This window comes from Heptranchias perlo, chromosome X (genome assembly GCF_035084215.1).
Source record: "Heptranchias perlo isolate sHepPer1 chromosome X, sHepPer1.hap1, whole genome shotgun sequence".
NCBI lineage: Eukaryota > Metazoa > Chordata > Chondrichthyes > Hexanchiformes > Hexanchidae > Heptranchias > Heptranchias perlo.
Genome location: NC_090370.1, coordinates 6710570 through 6729454, shown reverse-complemented (window position 1 = coordinate 6729454; position 18885 = coordinate 6710570). Strand labels below are relative to the sequence as shown.

Sequence of the window (18885 nt, the reverse complement as noted above, 5' to 3'; positions counted from 1 at the left end):
ACATGAGATAAATGACCAGTTAATCTGTTTTTAGTGTTGGTTTAGGGAGGAAAGTTGTTCAGGACTGTGGCTGCGGTGTGTACCATCTACAGGATGCACTGCAGCAACTCGCCAAGGCTTCTTTGACAGCACCTCCCAAACCCGCGACCTCTACCACCTAGAAGGACAAGAGCAGCAGGCACATGGGAACAACACCACCTGCACGTTCCCATCCAAGCCACACACCATCCCGACTTGGAAATATATCGCCGTTCCTTCATCGTCGCTGGGTCAGAATCCTGGAACTCCCTTCCTAACAGCACTGTGGGAGAACCTTCACCACACGGACTGCAGCGGTTCAAGAAGGCGGCTCACCACCACCTTCTCAAGGGCAATTAGGGATGGGCAATAAATGCCGGCCTCGCCAGCGACGCCCACATCCCATGAACGAATAAAAAAAGCATGTTTCATAGATAGGACTCACCATGTGATTCTATTGCTAGATTATAAATAATGCATGGACAATATTTACCGCCATCTTCTCCAATATATTTAATTAATCTTTAAGGAGATTCTTTTCAGGTGTCTATAATATTTTCATTGTTTGCTTTGAGTGGCTTCTCCTGAATTGTAAAGTGCTTTCCTCCACCTTTAGCCCATGGTTCTGCTGGGATTTTTACTCCACTTTGCATTCCGCCTAAGAAGTTGTGTGGCCATTTCTGCCAGTTGAATCGGCCCTAATCTCCAGTCTAGTTTCTGGGGGAACTTGTTGAAATAATTGTAAATAATACTGAGTTCAAGTAATGATGTGGAGATGCCGGTGATGGACTGGGGTTGACAATTGTAAACAATTTTACAACACCAAGTTATAGTCCAGCAATTTTATTTTAAATTCACAAGCTTTCGGAGGCTACCTCCTTCCTCAGGTGAACGATTTGGAAATTTCCAAATCGTTCACCTGAGGAAGGAGGTAGCCTCCGAAAGCTTGTGAATTTAAAATAAAATTGCTGGACTATAACTTGGTGTTGTAAAATTGTTTACAAGAGTTCAAGTAAAATCGACCTACCTATGGCATTACAAGTGGGGGCACCACACTGCAATAACTGGGACACTTATTTCAACCATATCTTCTGTTAACATTTTTTCATATTCTATCTTCCTTATTTTTAATTTTCTATTTTTCTATATATTCCTCACTCCTGACCAAATCAGAATGCAATATTCATACATCACTCCTGGCCCTTCACCCTCTCTCTACCTGAGAAAGTCTCTGTATCTTTTCTCCTTAACTTCCCAGTCTCTCTCTTCCCCCCATCTGCAACTTTCACTCTCATTTCCCCCACCCCTGATTTCATTCTTTCTCCCTCTCTTGCTCCCCCTCTCACTCTTCATAAGCTTTCTCTGTTCTGCTCTTTTCCAAGAGTCCCTGCCTCTTTTTCTACGTGTCCAATCTCTCCCTCTCTGTCACTATTGAATGGAGAGACTGTGGGAGATCAAGGGTTAATATTAGAAGCTTCGGTCCATTCGCTTTGTGAAAACGGAGTGTCTATTAATGAAAGGGATTGTGTTTGTCGAACTGTCCTGTGAAACAGCTAAACCAATCCTTACTGAAGTTATAGAGGTTAAAGAGAGACTTTTACAATGTCTAAGCTCGACCTGATCAGAAACGAAATAGCAATTTCAGATGAAATCATGTCTGGGGAGTCGGCGATGCTGCTGATTCTGGTAGGGGGCAGGATGTGATAAAAGGGAAGGGGAATAAACACCGTTTGTGTGGATCCGAATTCTCAAACAGGTATTGCCTCTCTGATAACCCTATCCCTAAAGGCACGGTTGGTGACATCCCTTTCTCGGTACGGGATATGAAACCAGAAAACTGGTGAGAGGAGGGAAGTGATTGCGAACATTGCAGCCTGACATTCCCCAAAGTGAGTTGCTGTGACCTCTGCCCAGTGTGGGGAGACCGAATAGATTCATGTTCAAACTAAATCGATATCGCTTTTTTTGTCATTCCCAATTCTTGGTTTATGGATCACAGGTTGCTGGATATCCCACAGCTCCTGCCTCTTCCACCATTTTGCTACTGTCCCCCCGCCCCGTCCAGTAAAGTCTGTTTTGACCAAATGAATCAATAAACGACTGAACGGAATCGATCTGTGGAGATGCAGTGACCTATTTAAAGGTCTTCAGCGTTTAATCTGGATTCGAACTAACACAGCCTCAAATTAATGGAACAGGGTCCTTACTTTGAGAACGATCCCTACAATTAAGTTTGGAAATTAAATTATATAAAGCTTATCCACTTTTGTTTGCTTTTTTTTTCTCGTTCATTGTTTACCTCTCTCGCTCTTTCAGTCTCATTAGATCCTTTCTGTTTCAGTCTCTTAGAATCTCAAATAATCCCACCTGTGAGTCACTGTCTCCAGCCCTTGTCATTTAACGTTTTGACTGTATAATGTAAACCGGTTCATTGTATACATGATAATTACAAAAGCAGTAACTTTCCACAGTATTTTCTGTCCACATCCATTGTATTCACTGCTGTTTCTTGGGCGGTTCGGCTATCTGATTATCCGATACCAGCAACTGGGATTGTGTTAACTGTTAACAAAACAGAAACGTTTCTATATTGCACCTACCGCCCCAATTCTATTCGGTTGTATTAAGGTCAAGCCTTTACGGTGTATGTAAATCAGTGTCAGGCTTTGTCTACTTCAACAGGTATTAAAGAACCATTGAATAAAAGAGGTTGAGAAATTTTTGTTCCAACTAATAAGTTCCCAACATTTTCCATAATATCACAATGGAGGGTGAAAGGTCAATTCTCACTTCCATTGAAAAACAATGGCAGCTTAGTTTACTGTTTCTCTTTCATGTCTCTGATTCCATGTTTTCTTTCATAGATACACCAAGAGCATTCTGTAGAGCAGATTAGTACCTGTAAAGTTTTAAAGGGCCACTGTCTTTGTGGATGGGAGGGGAAAGAACCTGAGCACCCGTGCATTACTGTAGACACTGACATCACACACAATGATATAAGGCGCAGTGTTTGATAAGACAACTCATTTTTATTCTTCAAATTTTGTTACCAATTTTCTTCCCTATCCTCAATGGATTGATTTGGATCTATGTGTATTGGCTGCCCCTCAGTACCTCGTTCAAGTGGCCATTATTCATTTGTGAGCCTTGACAAGGATTGTCAGCAGGTTATTTGACTGCAGGGGCATCACAACTGAGCCCAATCTTATCCTTGGCCCGCAAGCACAAACCCACAAATTTCTGGGACAGGTCATGGGATAGCAATGTTGAGCGGGACCTCTCAATTTTCCCTTTCTTAATCGGAGATGCAGAGGTCAATTGAAGCAGCCTTATTGGCATTGAGATCACTTAATTTAGTGCAGACTTAGGATCGAATGTTGAGCCTTTCTAGCCTGTGTGCCTCAGCTACTCACTGGATAATCTCACTGAGCCATTGAAAGAGTTATAATGGCAAACAAAAAAGGTTTGTCAAATGTATTTTTGAAGAAAATTATGTTCCTACGATGCCCTAAAACTTTGACTCCTCCCACCCACCACCACCATTTAACATTTAGTATGTTACAGTTGGCACTTGGACATATTTCCTGCAATGTGCCTTCGCTGCACTAAACATCCATGTAAACACTTCACATTGACTATTTTGAAGTTATGCTGCATTAAAGTGGTATAAAGCATTACAGCCATGTCTGTGGCACAAGTCTGTAGCACAAAAAAAGTAAACACTTCAGTATATCAAAGATATTATGTTCCTTATGAACCCATACAACTCCAGTGACCTGCCTCTATTAGACAGCTTCAGGGTGATTTACAATGCCCACATAAACTTTCTATTAAAACATTACAACAAAGATACATCAATTTTAAAGTGAAGTCAATATATTGACTCCATATAAATAGTTATTAATAATATGGTTACTCCCATAAACTACTGTAAAAAATTGTTAAATGTTGCCCATCTGTTTGCAATAACAACCTACATTTTGGGAGCTCCTGTGATGGCTCAGTGGATAAATGCACCACATGGGATCTAGCACTAAACCATGCAGAGCATAAAGGTCTCAGGTTCCACTCCTGGTCTGTGCTGAGCTAGTTGATCTCAGCCAAGGTAGCAGAAGGGGTGCTGTAATTGACCTGAGCATATCTGGGTAAGGGAGAGGTAAAAATCACCCATTTTCCTACTTCTGATTGCTGTGCAGTGACTCCTACCGGATAGTGTTCACGTGTGAACTTGGGGCAAGGAAGGCTTGGGTTCAGTGTAGTTCCACCAAGGTCTAATAGGCCTGCCAACACACACAGCCTAGGCTCATGCATGAAGCATAGCCATATGGATGAGGTGCCAGAGGGCTGCCAGTATCTGTGGAACCATACTCCAGTGTGAGTCACTGCCATCGGATGGGGAGAAAATGAGGAAAAATTATTTTTTTCCTAATTTCCTTCTCGTAGACAGAGGGAAAGAGCAGGGAAGTGGACTAATTGGATAGCTCTTTCAAAGAGCTGACACAGACACGATGGGCTGAATGGCCTCCTTCTGTGCTGTATCATTCTATGATTTTATAACATAGGCTATTTTTGAACCAGGAAACACTTTGGATTTTAAATCAAACTATCATTCTAGGAATATATTGTTAATTTTATGACATACAGTGATCGTTTCAATATTCCAACCTTTGTTTTACACCAGAACTATTTTTGAAAACAGATGTGTAGGCTTCATTACAAGTATTTCCATTATGTCTTTAGTAGAAACCGAGAAATAGATTATAGGGGAAGCTGCTTTACAACAAGCTAAACACAATCTGTGTCCCTCTTGATAAATGGTACCACTTTTTCATGGATTTTTGTTAAATGCTTAAGATCAAGTGAGTAATACCAGAACTACTGTCACAGTATACACGGTGAAAGGAATCCTCGACAGGCTACAGTACCAATCCTTAGCCCGACTAATGAAGGAAGACTCGAGCTTGACATGAATCTCTTTTACACCAATTATCTGAGCTCAGCCCTGGAGGTGGTTCTCTATTAACAGGCTTCATTGTAAAGGTGAATTTTGGCTAAGTGTATAAGATTCTGACAAAAATGTATGATTGAAGGGGGATTTCACAACTACTGTAAACCTGGACGTAGAGGCAGAATTGGGTTTACAGCACAGAGAAAGGAAAAAGGTGCAGGAAACTATAGATTTTAATTAAAGAATGGACAGAATAGACTTGCACATATAGGCTGTGTAAAAATAGGTACAGAGTGACAGATTACATGCACACAGTATTTTAAGTACAAGAGCCAATAGGTTAGAAATACAGTATGGGTGTGGAGTTTATATGGTGCCTTTCACAACATTCCAAAGCACTTCACAGCAAATTAAGTATTTTTGAAGTGTCGTCACAGTTATAATGTAGGGAAATGTGGCAGCCAATTACACAGCAAAGTCCCTCAAACAGCAATGAGATAAATGACCAGATAATCTGTGTTTTAGTGGTGTTGGTTGAGGGATAAATATTGACCAGGACACTGGGGAGAACTCCCCTGCTCTTCTTCAAAGGAGTGTCATGGGATCTTTTGCATCCATCTGAGAGGGCAGACAGGCCTCAGTTTGACGTCTCATCTGAAAGAGGGCACCTCAGACAGTGCAGCACTCCCTCAGTATTGCACTGAAGTGTCAGCCTAGATTATATGCTCAAATCCTAGAGTGGAGCTTGAACCCGCAGCCTTCTGACTGAGAGACAATAGTGGTACCACTGAGCCACCGCTGTCACCTATAGAGCTGCTATAGATGGTACAGAAAGTTGTATGTTAGATATACTGTATATTCATGTGGACAAGCTATAGGTTAGATATATAATGCAAGGAACTACCTACAACATGTATCTTTCTGGTTATCTGAATGCATCAGGGGTGCACCTGTATCTGCTTATATTGTATATATGTAAGTTTTTATTGTGATTGAATAGCAATCGGTCCACCATACCCTTATTTCGGATTGAACTCAGATGGTCTTTGTAGACAGGTGTACGTCTCTGGGTCATTGTTCACTTCCTGCAGTCCTGCGGCGCATGTTAAGTAGTCATTTTGTCTTGCTGGACAGGCTTGAGTACATACATACCTGGAAATACACAGCAGGTCAGTCCAGCTCTGTGGGGAGAAGGTTTCGGGCGCCACGTTAGGCTGCAAACCACTCCACCTGTCAGTAAATATGATCTGTATATACCCGCGCAACTATGAAATTGTTGTAAACTTCAAACATAAGCAAGTACAGGCCCCGTTAAATATGAAAAGCTTTACTGTTTGGATTGCTGGTCCAGGGTGACCAGCCAGTCAATTGGCGCAGATATGAATCCGCATTGGGAGAATGGACCACTGCATCTATACTCTCTCACATCAGGACAAGGTGCTTATAGCATTGAGTCCACGCTGTATATGTATGTGAATCGGGGAGAGGAAGAGAGAGAATGGGAAAATGAGATGAAATTAAGGGGGCACGGTTTTTCGATGAATATTTTTAACAACCATCCAATTCCCCTATCTTCCCACAGATGTTTCAGTACTAGGGTACAAGTGTTTCAAGAATGTTACCGGGACTTTCAGTAATAATAATGCAGAGATGCTAATATTTATTGTCCATTTGTAAATACGAATGTAAACAGTTGGTCAGCTGTATTAATATCCCTCGCCATTATTTCTGCATAGTTGACACAGCATTTTACACCTGGGGCAAAAAACACAATTTAAAATCACACATTCTACCCCAAAACAGCTCCACGGAAAATAATGAGATTAAATATATTCTCGATTAGTAGCAATTCATAAATTCTGATATGAAGTTGTTTTTTTAGTTGGGATTTACATTTGCCTGAAGTTTACAAATTTCAGTTATTTGTTTATAAATCATCTGTAACTTAGGTATTGGGTCATCAAAGGTCAAAGCACTTCTGGTCCGTCCCCCCCTCCCCGGCCATTAAACAGGGTTCTTGTTGAGTGTATTATGTAGATTTAGGGGTTTGTAGGGACAGAGCTGTAAGTTAGAGGGGGAAATGTTTGCTTGTACTTTCTGTCTGTCTCACACAAGGAGGTGACCAGGCGGGAACGCGCCGGATGAGGGACTGCCTCTCTTGGTGGCGCGTCGCTGCTTTATTTTTGTTCCATGGCTGTGTCAGAGAGGAGAGCGTGTCTATCTCCGGCAGTGTGCGCTAGTCCTCCGGGAGCAGCCGATTTCAAAGAGATCTGCAGCCGGCTAGAGGCGGGGAGATGCAGCCGGGCTCGGAATTAGCTCGCTTCGGTCTACTTTACTGCTGCTGCTGCCTTCTTGTCCCGGTCCAGAGCTGTGGACCCGGCCGGGGTTACGGCAGGAGGAGACCGTCCAGAAAGCTCACTCCTCTCCTCTACAAGCAATTCATCCCCAATGTTGCCGAGAAGACCCTGGGGGCTAGCGGCAGATCCGAGGGCAAAATCAGCCGCAATTCCGAAAGATTCAAGGAGCTGACCCCCAACTACAACCCTGACATTATATTCAAAGACGAGGAGGACACCGGGGCTGATCGCCTCATGACACAGGTAAGAGGAATTCTGCCATTCAACCAGGGATCAGCGAGCAAGAATCAAAGCACATCGGTTTCAATAGATTCCCTCTCCTTTTTTTATTGTTATTTATTGAGATTTACGGGATAATTTAATATATTATCAGAGGGGAGCAGAAACAAGAGCACCTTGAGCTGGGGTTCAATAGCCACATCCTCCTTATCTTTTTTTTAATCCAGCCAGCGCCATTTGGAACGATACCATCGTATGTTTAATTCATTATTTATTTATTCCCCCCCCTCCCCTTTCATAATTTTGAAGCATTTCTTTGCTGGAGCAGGGAGACGGGGGGTTCTTTGATTCTGCTTTTAAAAATGTTGCCTCTTCGAAAGGTTGGTTGGGTCCTGAAAATTGCTCTTATTTGTTCACCACGGGCCATTTAGAACGCGTTCATTTGGCATTTAATTGAATGAATTATTCCGTAATTTGGGAACCCCACATTTTGGAGTATGGTTCGGAAATGTCTAATTCCACTCCCTCTCCTCTTCTCTGCAAGGTAACACTTCGCACCGGGGGGGGGGGGGGGGGGGTTCTGTCAGAACTGACCCCGCGCCATTCAAGAGCACTTTTATATATTATTTATTTTTGGAATCATTTGCAAACATCATCAGATGTTTTGATTGAAGCTAGAGGGTAGTGTTGGAAATGTATTATTTAACAAGAGATGCTGCGGGCTCCATCATCTCTCCCAAGCTGGTGGGTTCTATATATAGACAATGACCATGGAGCATAGCTTCAGTGAAAGAACAAGCTGGAGTGTAGCTTTAGGACAAAATAAACACACAACACCCTGAAATGTATGTAATGCAGAGTTTCATGTGGAAAGAAAGCTGCTGATCTTTGCTGCTGCCTTTCTTTTCCTCTCACTTAACCATACACACGTACTCTCTCTCTCTCTCTCTCCTTGCCACTTTTCTCTCTCCCTTGAGCTATTACGGGGGTGACCTCTAGCCAGCCAGGACTGGCTGGGAGATGCTCAGGACTCGATACCATGGTGACTAGAGCCTGCATCCCGATGTTATGGAGACGGTGTCGGGATCAGACAGTCCTGCATCCCGTTGCTATGGAGATGAGGGCCGGGATGAGGCCGCCTCGGGCCCCCTGGAGTGATCATCACGTCCTCTACATCTCTCTCTTGTCTCACAGACACGCTCGCTGCTACACCTCCCTCCATCACTCAGTCTCTCGCCAATTGCTGCCTCGCACGGGATGAACGGATGAAGATCTCCAAATGCTTCGGATATCATGTATTTGTGTGTGTGTGGTGGCGGGTGGGGGCTGTGCAGGAGTTTTAACCGCTCGCTGTCTTCTGGTGACCTTTAGCCGCCCCATTTTCGAGCCTCGGCCGTGTTAAGATGGGCAGAGCAGCCGGGGGACACACACAGCAGCCCCAGGAGCTCTGGGAAGAGTCCCTGAACCACACACTGTCGCACTTAAAGCAGGAGAGGTGACACCAGCCTCTAAACACCATTCCACGGCTGACATCTATAATGGGCATCGAGGTTTGGGTTATCAGACTCATTTTTTAAAAAAAGGCAACTTCTAGTTTAGGTCGGGTGTGAATTGAAATGGTTTTGAATTTAGTAATTCCGGGGATGGTATTTCTGAGATGCTGAGGTCTCTTTACACATTCAGCCTTTGCTGCTTTCAACTCGAGTTGGTGTTTTCTATTGTATGCATTTATAAATATAAAATATTTTGAAAAGCCTTGCTGGTGAGTGTTCCCAGCCTACCCACACTGAAACCCAGGGCCATTTGCCCTTGTAATAATTGGTCAAACGCGATTCTAATCAGTGTTTCAATTGTTATTACCGACAGTGAGCTGATTAAAAAAATGGAGATTAAAGGTTTCATTGACTGTTTAGCTCGAGTTAATAGATCATTTGCACCAAAGACCATTTAGGGTGACATATTCCACTGGGAATAGAACACAGCCCAAAACAGAAAACTCCAAATGCCATGAAATGGAAAGAAGTTGGGGAGGAAAAAAACGAAAAGATGCTCATTTCATTTCTCATTCTTTTGGAACTGAATTAAGATTTTAAAACCCAAAATTTACACGTTTGTCTCCTTAATACTGTGAACTTCATCAATGTCCTTTTTATTCTTCCCCACTGCTCAACTGGGCAAATGCCCCACTTGTGGCACTGTGCCACTGTAGATCGAAGTGGGTCTCGGATTCATTCCCTTGTTCATGTTGAATTAGTCAATCTCAGCCATGGTGGCACTGAGGGTGCACAATTGGCCTCAGCATCCTCAGGCCAAGGAGGGTGGGGTGTGGGTGGATATCAGGCAGTGTTCCTGCTCCACTATTCTGAAACCCCTTGTTAAAATTATATGTGGAATGACAATGGAGAGGGCAGTGCTGGGCAAGCTGTGATGACTACATGAAGGAATTGCCCTGACACTCCAGCCTGTACGTGAAGGGTAGCCACTTGGGTGAAATACCAGAAAGCATTTGGAATGATACCCTAATGTGTTGTTGGCTTTGGGAGGGATAAGGGAAGAAAATAGGAAGGGAAATAAAGAAATGTTCTTTATTTCTACACCATTTTAGGAAGCTTGTCATTTTAGCTCCATAAAGAGCACATTCAGTTCAGATATGGGGGACTCAATCTGAACACAACCCCTGCCTTTTATGGGGATGGGTCTCCCCTCCTGAGTCAACCCCTCCACTGGGGGTATTAAATTACCCATCCATAAAGGCGCTGATCTTTGATTTGTAGCTGACATCAACATGAGATTCTCATCTGCCATTTCTACAGCCTGATGCAAATCCTTTGCTTGCAGCCCTGGCTCCCTCTGAGGAAAAGTGATGGGCATTTTACTGTGCAGTCCAATTGGATTAATTAACTCCACATCATTTACAAAACCAATTGCACCAACTCTGCAACAGATTTGAATTTGCAGCATAAAATAAAAAACTTGACATTTAGCATATTTATGGATAGTTATTTTCTTAGTCTAGTCTTGGAACTGTGGGTAACAGAATGTTTCTAATTAAATAGGTCAATAAAGTGATGAAGTTAATCTTTTTAGGATCATCCCTGCTGTGATAACTTTCTGCTGCAAGTCAATTTTTATTGCACAAATCTACAATTTTAATCCAATTCTGTGTCTTGATAAAAGTTTCCTCCTAGCCATGAATTAAGATTTTGTCGCTGTTTGGATCAATCACAGTTAACTCAATGCAACACGATCGCTCCCATTGAATACAAACGGACCATTTTTTAATGGTTATATGCTAATTCACGCTATTTTGTGCCAGGATGCACAATCACTTTTTTTCTTTCCCCTCCCCCTAGTTTTCTTTCTTGTCTGAAGGTAGTAACGTACAGTGCCGCAGTTCCATCAGCCTTGCTGGCCCTCTGTATCTTCACCCAGGCTCATTCCTAGCCTCACCCATTCCACACCTGCACCCCTTGGCAGGGGTTATTGGACAGCAGTTAGCGACACGAAGACCAACTGTAGTGCCTTCATAGCTGCCCCAGCTGAGATCCAATAGTTCACCACAAAGCAAAGATCTAATCTGGAACTGACCTGTGTCTGTATAGTTAAGTACCACAACACACATTTTGTGTTCAAAATTATGAAGGGTTTTGAAAGAGTTAATAAGGAGAAACTGTTTCCAGAGGACACAGATTTATGATAATTGGCAAAAGAACCAGAGGGGAGATGAGGAGAATTTTTTTTTATCCAGCGAGTTATGATCTGGAATGCACTGCCTGAAAGGGTGGTGGAAGCAGATTCAATAGTAACTTTCAAAAGGGAATTGGATAAATACTTGAAAAAGAAAAATCTGCAGGGCTATGGGGAAAGAGCAGGGGTGTGGGACTAATTGGATAGCTCTTCCATAGAGCCGGCACAAGCATGATGGGCCAAATGGCCGCCTCCTATGCTGTATGATTCTATGAATACAATGCAGTTATCCATTGTGGTATCAGGAGCCCACATTTGCTACTTTTAAAGAATTTCTGCTGCTTGCCAAAATACATGTAACATCCCGATTTAAGCGGGAAGCTGAGGATGCTTCTGTCACTGTTGCAAATGAAATGTAACCATTTTAGCGTGTGTGGCATTGCAACCTCCCCAAAATTCACCTGATGTATGAACTAATTTTGGGACAATGTAAAAAGGGCACCAGAAACAGTCATGTCCCTCCCAGAAAGGATGTTGCTTTAACTTTACTTCTTTAAAGGGTTAATGATGGGTGAGACTTCCTTTTTAAACGCCAATATGACTTTCACAATCAGGACGTGATTTTTAGAAAATGTACAACATAACTATGTCAAGCACTGAACCTGTATAGTTTATTGTCAGAAACCTGCCCCTTTGCTGTTTTCAGCTTCCTTGTACTGACTTTTGTTTTGAAAGTGGCTGCATAATTTCAGAATTATTCAATATCTAAACGTCAGGGGAATTGTGTAAATGTCATTTTTTTCACAATTGCCATTGTTCCATTTGCTAACCAGGGAAAGCAAAAGTGGTCAGCAAGTTGGGGATACCATAGCTTGTCGACAAGGAAAAAGATCTGACATGGAGCAGGCCCCCAGAGAACAATAAAGGAGGCAATAGAAAGAAAAGTTTTTTTTTTAAAGGCCTTGTCACATTTACTGTGGTAGCGAGAAGCTGTCGTTAAGAAAATATCACAAAGCAGAGGGATGAGGGGATGCAGAGGTTTTAAAAGTAGCACTGATTTTCTCCCTTTGCACGGTCCTCCCTCTCTCTCTGAGCCACAAACACCAGTACCCTGTAAACTCTCCACTCAAAACACCTGATGATATGCAAACCAATGTATTTTTATTTTTAAAAAGTATTAAAATGCTCCAATTTTTAAAAATTCTATCTGCTTTAGTACTGTCTATAACTGTACATTTTCACAATATTCATATTGTCTTATGTGCATACTATATACACTATTAGCTCACACGCCTTTAAGTACATAGGGCAGACCTAAAATTCTGTAGATCAGGTTAATTTGAAGGGCTAAAGTTTTGGGAGGATAAGCTTAATGAGAAAAAATGTTTGGCTTTAGTTTTGTACCTGGCCACTTCTGCAAAAACATGACAGGCTCAATGGGCCGAATGGCCTCCTTCTGTGCTGCAACGATTCTATGATTCTACATTCACAATGGTTTAATTTTCATAAGAGGGCAAGCGTAAAATCTACAAAAATAACAAAAATTTCCCAATTAACTAACTATTGCGTTCCCTACATACACATTGTCTAATTCTCTGTACCATAGTCTCAATTACCCACTTTAATTGGGAAACTAAACAGCCACAGTTAAAGTAGGCAGCCCTAAGAGGGACACTCTGACATTTGGGGATGAAATTTGTCTCAGACGATAGCGCATCCGCAACCCATTTTACATTCCGCCCGATTGAAGTCAATGGAAAAGAAAATCGTCAGAATGTAAAGTGGGCTGCCAATGAGCTATCACAGAGGACAAATTTCACCCCCATTATACCTAAGTGGTATCATACACATTATACTGTCAAGTCCATACGCGCTGGAATTCCCTTCCTAAGCCCCATCACCTCTCCATCTCCCTCTCCGCCTTTAAGACTCTCCTTAAAACTCACCTCTTTGACCAAGCTTTTGGTCACCCCTCCTAATAGCTCCTTCTTTGCCTCGACGTACATTTATTTCTGATTCCGCCTCTGTAAAGCACCTTGGGATGCTTTTCTACATTAAAGGCGCTATATAAATGCAAGTTGCTGATCCATTAGCTGAGAACCCCAAACTACATACCAACCGATTATTTTTGAATTGCTTGTCATTCTTCGTAAGACCATTTCTTTCATAAAGCTGTGGTTTTTGATTTTGGAAAACTGAGAAGCTCTTCTTAGGGTTAAAGTTTTGTTCAAAACCAGTTAAAATAAATCTAACTTTTAAAAAAAATTGACCCCTTGTGCTGTTTGTCTAAATGTATTGATTCAATTTGTGATGCATCTAAGGGGTGTAGGACAGTTACTATTTTAACTTACGTTCAATTACAACTCGCATTAGAATGAAATTTACAAGAATATTTGAGTTTCTAAATAATGGGAAGATTAATTGTGGATAATTTTACTCACCTCTTATGGTGTGGCAGAATGGATAGTTTCTTCTTGCCTCCTTTTTTTTTGCCTCTTCTTTTGCTTTTCAAACAGGTTCTATTGTGAAGGCAAAACATGATATCAGCCACAATGATATCATTAGTCAGATACAAAACATGCAATGATCAGAAGACCAAGTGACAATGGCTGTACATGTATCAAACAGTGCGACATGCTTTATTAAAGATCTGAACAGATTGTTCAGATGTGATTTCCATTGTGAGCAAGTTATATAAAAGATTAAAAGCCGCACCTTCTGTAGACGTCACAAACACAAGTAGGAAATTGATAAATAATCTATAAAACAACTCACTTTTCTTGTGGGGGGGGGGAACATTGGGAAAGGGAATAACCAAACTTCAAGACGACCCCCAAAAACACCATTATAAGATTTCCCTTATTAGCCATTACCACATCCATTTTTGAGTGAGACTGCCAACTTATTGGCAATTTTGTATTGTCACCTCATCCCCACTAAGAACTGGATTGAGATTGCCCAAACCCATTTCACTTTGGGTTCTTAGGGTCAGACAGAAGAAACGTGCCTCTCCTCAGTTTGGATTTAAACTCGTGGGTAAATTTTATGATCTAACATTCAGCAGGAGTGCATATCGAGAACTTGGGCCTGGAGACCAGCTTTCTGTCTGGGAATGCTAAATTGGAACATTTATTCCTTCGATCCCATATTCTCATCTACTGTGCCATCCAAGCTCTGTCAAGCAACTTTAATAATCCTGATCTCCCCCCACCCCCCCAGCTCTTTCAGGGACCATACAACATTCCATTGCTGTGTAGTGTATTATACTAATATTGCTGCTATTGTCCAATAGGGATGTGCAATAATCACTTCTATTGCTTTCATTTGATAAGTCAAGCTGCACTATCAGGAGTTAAGAAATGTATTGCAATGTGATTTAAGGTTTGGAACAGAGATTGGTCGTACGCTCGTGGGAATGACTTCAATTTGGATTAGGAGATCTGAGTTTAATGTAATCTACTGCAAAAATAGAAAACAGGATTTGTTCGAACTATAAAGGTTTTGTGTTGCACACGTGTATTACAGGCAGGATTATCGTGAGAAGTAAAAAGTAAACGTTGCTACACTGTAGTTGCTAACAAATTGTTTATAATTCCCTGGGTAATATCTATAATTCTGCTGAAACAGCAGGTAGAGAGCTCAAGCCTTGGCTTGATAGCAGGAAGCCATTCACAGCATCAACATCCAGCTTCACACACGGGACAGATCAGAGTGCTACCACGGGACTATGCTGCTGTTGTATTTTTCTTCATTATTATTATAAAAAATGCATTTCTAGTTGGCTGTTTATCACTATAGTTGATCACTTTACCAGAAAACTTTAAGTTGACATCAGGAATACAGTATTCACACAGTGAGAATTCCCATTGAAATATGTTCTCTTAAATGAGAAGTCTCCTTATTGCCAAATTGAATTCATTTATCGGGGGGTATTCATGTGATATTTGTATTGAAATAATGGTACAGATCAGTCATGAGGGCTGAAAAAGTGTCTGCCATCAAAAAATGTGTTCACAGTGGGGCCCTCCGAAGATTTGTTCTGATTTGCCAGGCAAGTGTTACCCTTTTTTCCTCCAATTATTTCCCTCTCTGTCCTGAAGGCGCTGACTTTTGCTGGGGATGGTTCTATGGGTGCTGACTGCCCTCTGGTACCTTGCTCAAGTGGCTATTCTTCATGTGTGAGCTGAGATAGTGAGCGTTGGCAGGTTATTTGAATTGTGCATGGTATCACAGCCAAGCCTGATTGTGTTCTCTCTCAATGGCCAGACAAATGCATTTTCCAGCAGTGGTCACTGCATAGCTATCAGGAGTGGGAACTCTGACCGATTTCCCCTGACCCTAGTTCAGGACCACTAAGGCCAATTGCCAATGCGGCTGAGATCAGTTAACTCAGCACTGATTGGGGAGCGATCCTGGGTCTTTCCTGGTCCGTATGGCCCAGCTCCACATAGGGCATTGATTTTATCATTGGAACCATCGGGGAAGCCTTAAGCAGCTCATGTTAAGCAGATTCTAATCAATACATCTCCTGAGATTTTTCTTACTGCAAAGAAAAAAAGTGAATGTGGAGCCTACTTCAAGATGTCTCTAGTGAGCGAGTAAATGTGCTATACTGTGAAGTATCTTTTCAAGGTAGCAAAACATCTAGTGGCAATTAACAGGCATTGCACCAGTGATTTATTTGGTGCCTTCAGTTATTTCAAAGGTCACACCTTGACTGTTGACGTAGACCCCCCCCACAGTGACTCATTAGCTCACCAACATCCCCACAGCCACAACTAAGAACCAAACTTCCTTGTAATTTCTTACCTCTCCAGCATTGAATGCCTTGCGCAGTATTGACTGTGTCCATTTACAGCTCAGTGCACTTGCTCTGAATGGGCACTCTTTGAATAGTACTGTATGTGACTCCAGAAATACCATGGCGGATATATGTGCCAGTGACATAGGCTGCGGCCATGACTCACTTATCCTCACATATCAAGCATAGGTAGGAGGTAGGAAGAAGATGTAACTGATGGCTGGCTGCCAGGTAAGGTAAAATCATATGGATACCTGTGTTTTGTTTGCTTATTGCTATCCTCTTTTTCACAGAGCAACACAGTGTCTGAATCTGTGGCTCAACTGCAACTGCCCCATCCCACTCTCTTGCCGACCTTGCCATCCAGCGCACCCATTGGGGACTAACCTTGCCAGATCTCTCATCCTGCTCATCCCACTGCCCCCTTGGACTCTGCCAGCAGAAGAACAATCTCCGTATTTCGTTCCAGAATGTCTAATCAGTCACAAACAAGGCCCTTGACATCCACAACCATATTGTGGATGATTGCACTGACCTCATTTGTAAACAATTTTACAACACCAAGTTATAGTCCAACAATTTTTATTTGAAATCTACAAGCTTTCGGAGGCTTCCTCCTTCGTCAGGTAAATGTTTTTTGACTGAAACTTGGCACACTGGTGACACCTTTCAGAAGCCTCCCTGCCTGGCTGTACCTTCCACTGCCTGCTTCGCCCACACCGCCACCCCTCATCACCAAGTTACACTTTGGTCTCTCCCGCTGCTGCTCTGACACCTTCTCCTCCTGAAAGCACCTCACCTTGTTCCACTCCTCTCGCCTCTCTTTTAAAATTCTCATTGTTTTTGGCTCCCCTTCTCTTCCTCATCTCCATGCTGCCCCTTGGTGATATCATCCGCAGACATGGGGTCAGCTTACACATGTACACTGATGATACCTAGCTCTACTTCTCCACCACTTCTCTTGTCTCTTCCACTGCTTCTGTGTTGTCAGACTGCTTGTCCGACATTTAGCCTTGGATGAGCCGCAATTTTCTCCACTTAAACGTTGGCAACACTGAAGCTATCATCTTTAGCCCCTGCCACAAACTCTGTACCTTTGCCACTAACTCCAGCTCCCTCCCTGCCCACTGTCTCAAGCTGAACCAGACTGTTTGTAACCTCAGCATCCTATTTGATCTCAAGTTTAGCTTCCAACCCCATATCCTCTCCATCACAAAGACCGCCTACTTCTACCTCCGTAATATCGCTCATCTCCGCCCCTGCCTCAGTCCATCTGCTGCTGAAACCTTCATCCATGCTTTTGTCACCTGCAGACTCGACTGTTCCAATGATCTCCTTGCCAGCCATCTTCCACTCGCCATAAACTTGAGCACATCCAAAACTCTGCTGCCCGTATCTTTTCTCACATCAAGTCCTTGCTGACCTACATTGGCTTCTGGTCTCCCAATGCATCCAATTTAAAATTCTCATCCTCGTGATTACATTTCTTCATAGCCTTGTCCCTCCGTGTCTCTCCCGCCCCCAAAACTCTCTGCTCCTCTGACTCTGGCCTCTTGTGCATCCGTCTCCTCCTTTCGCCTCGCTATTGGTGGCCATGCCTTCAGCCATCTAGGCCCCATGCTCTGAAATTCTTTCCCTAAACCCCTCTGCCTTTCCGCTTCCCTCTTCTCCTTTAAGACCTTCCATTAAACCCACCTCTGAGCTTTTGCTCACTCCTCCTAATATCTCCTACTTTGACTCAGCATCCATCTGATTACACCTCTGAAGTGCGTTGGGGCATTTTCTACATTAAAGGCACTATGTAAATGCAAGTTGTTGAGAGCAGTAATGGGACATTCATAAACTTGAACAGTTTAAGGGGGCTTGTATTTAACAGGGACTAAATCATCATACAGCCTTAAGAAGGATTGTAAATACTTGTTGCAATCATCACAGCTCTACAGCGCAGTAATGCTATGTGATATTGTCCTGTCGGATGATTTTAGAGTCCAGTGATGCGGGAGGTTGATAGATCAATGTGCTGCACTATAGAGTGACAGGATGCAGGTTCACACTGACTATTCCCCACACAGTGAATTCCCCATCTTAGCTGGGTTGCCAGGGGAAGTCACTAAGTGGAATAAAGCTCCTCGGGAAGGAAAACAAATTTTAAAAAATCAAAGCTGTGTGCAAGTCATCCAAAGCCTTTCTCAATTTTACGATTTCACTGGCTCTAGCCTATCAATGCGTAACGTGTTCACATGAAATTCCTTTGTCTACTGTTTTAGCGGAGATGATTTTAAATGGGTCAATTCCTCTGATATAATAGCGAACAAAGGAATTTCATTTGAATGTGTTAAGCCTTTGTGTGCTAGTATTTGCACAGAGTAATTTCAAGGTCATAGTCTATAAGAATGATAATTGAATAGATTTTAGGCACTTTTATCTTATGAATCAGATTTTGGGAGAGCAACATTCAAATGCCCTTTATGCACCACTTTCGCTGATTTATATTCTGATTTAGCACCGCTCTCCCCGTAGGTCCGTTGGAGGACAATTTGTAAAGAGGACACCAATCTATAGAGTGACAGGATGCAGGTTCACACTGTACGTATGTACGTGTGATCTCATCACAGTACACTGTACATAGCAAAAACTTAACATGATGAAACCTTAGTTTAAAATACTATGAAAAAATTCCTCTTTTTTAAGTTAAATTATTTTCCACATGCAAATGAAATGATAAAATAATTCAGTTTAGTGTCTGTGATGAAGAGTAACACATTGTTTTCCACTGCTTCCTTGAACATTGCAGTTATTGCACTGCACAGAATTTAAAAGGTTTAGGGAAATCATTCCATAATTTTCAATTAACA

At 42.3% G+C, this 18885-nt stretch overlaps 1 protein-coding gene across 1 annotated transcript in view; it reads left to right on the top strand.

Annotated features, from left to right (window-relative positions):
- The first annotated feature begins 7175 nt into the window (after nt 1–7175).
- Nucleotides 7176–18885, top strand: part of dhh (desert hedgehog signaling molecule) — an 81532-nt gene continuing 69822 nt past the window's right edge. Inside the window, exon 1 of the mRNA XM_067976326.1 lies at nt 7176–7566. Coding sequence (XP_067832427.1) covers nt 7261–7566 — 306 coding nt within the window. The 5' untranslated portion in view covers nt 7176–7260. The remainder of the gene's footprint in view (nt 7567–18885) is intronic.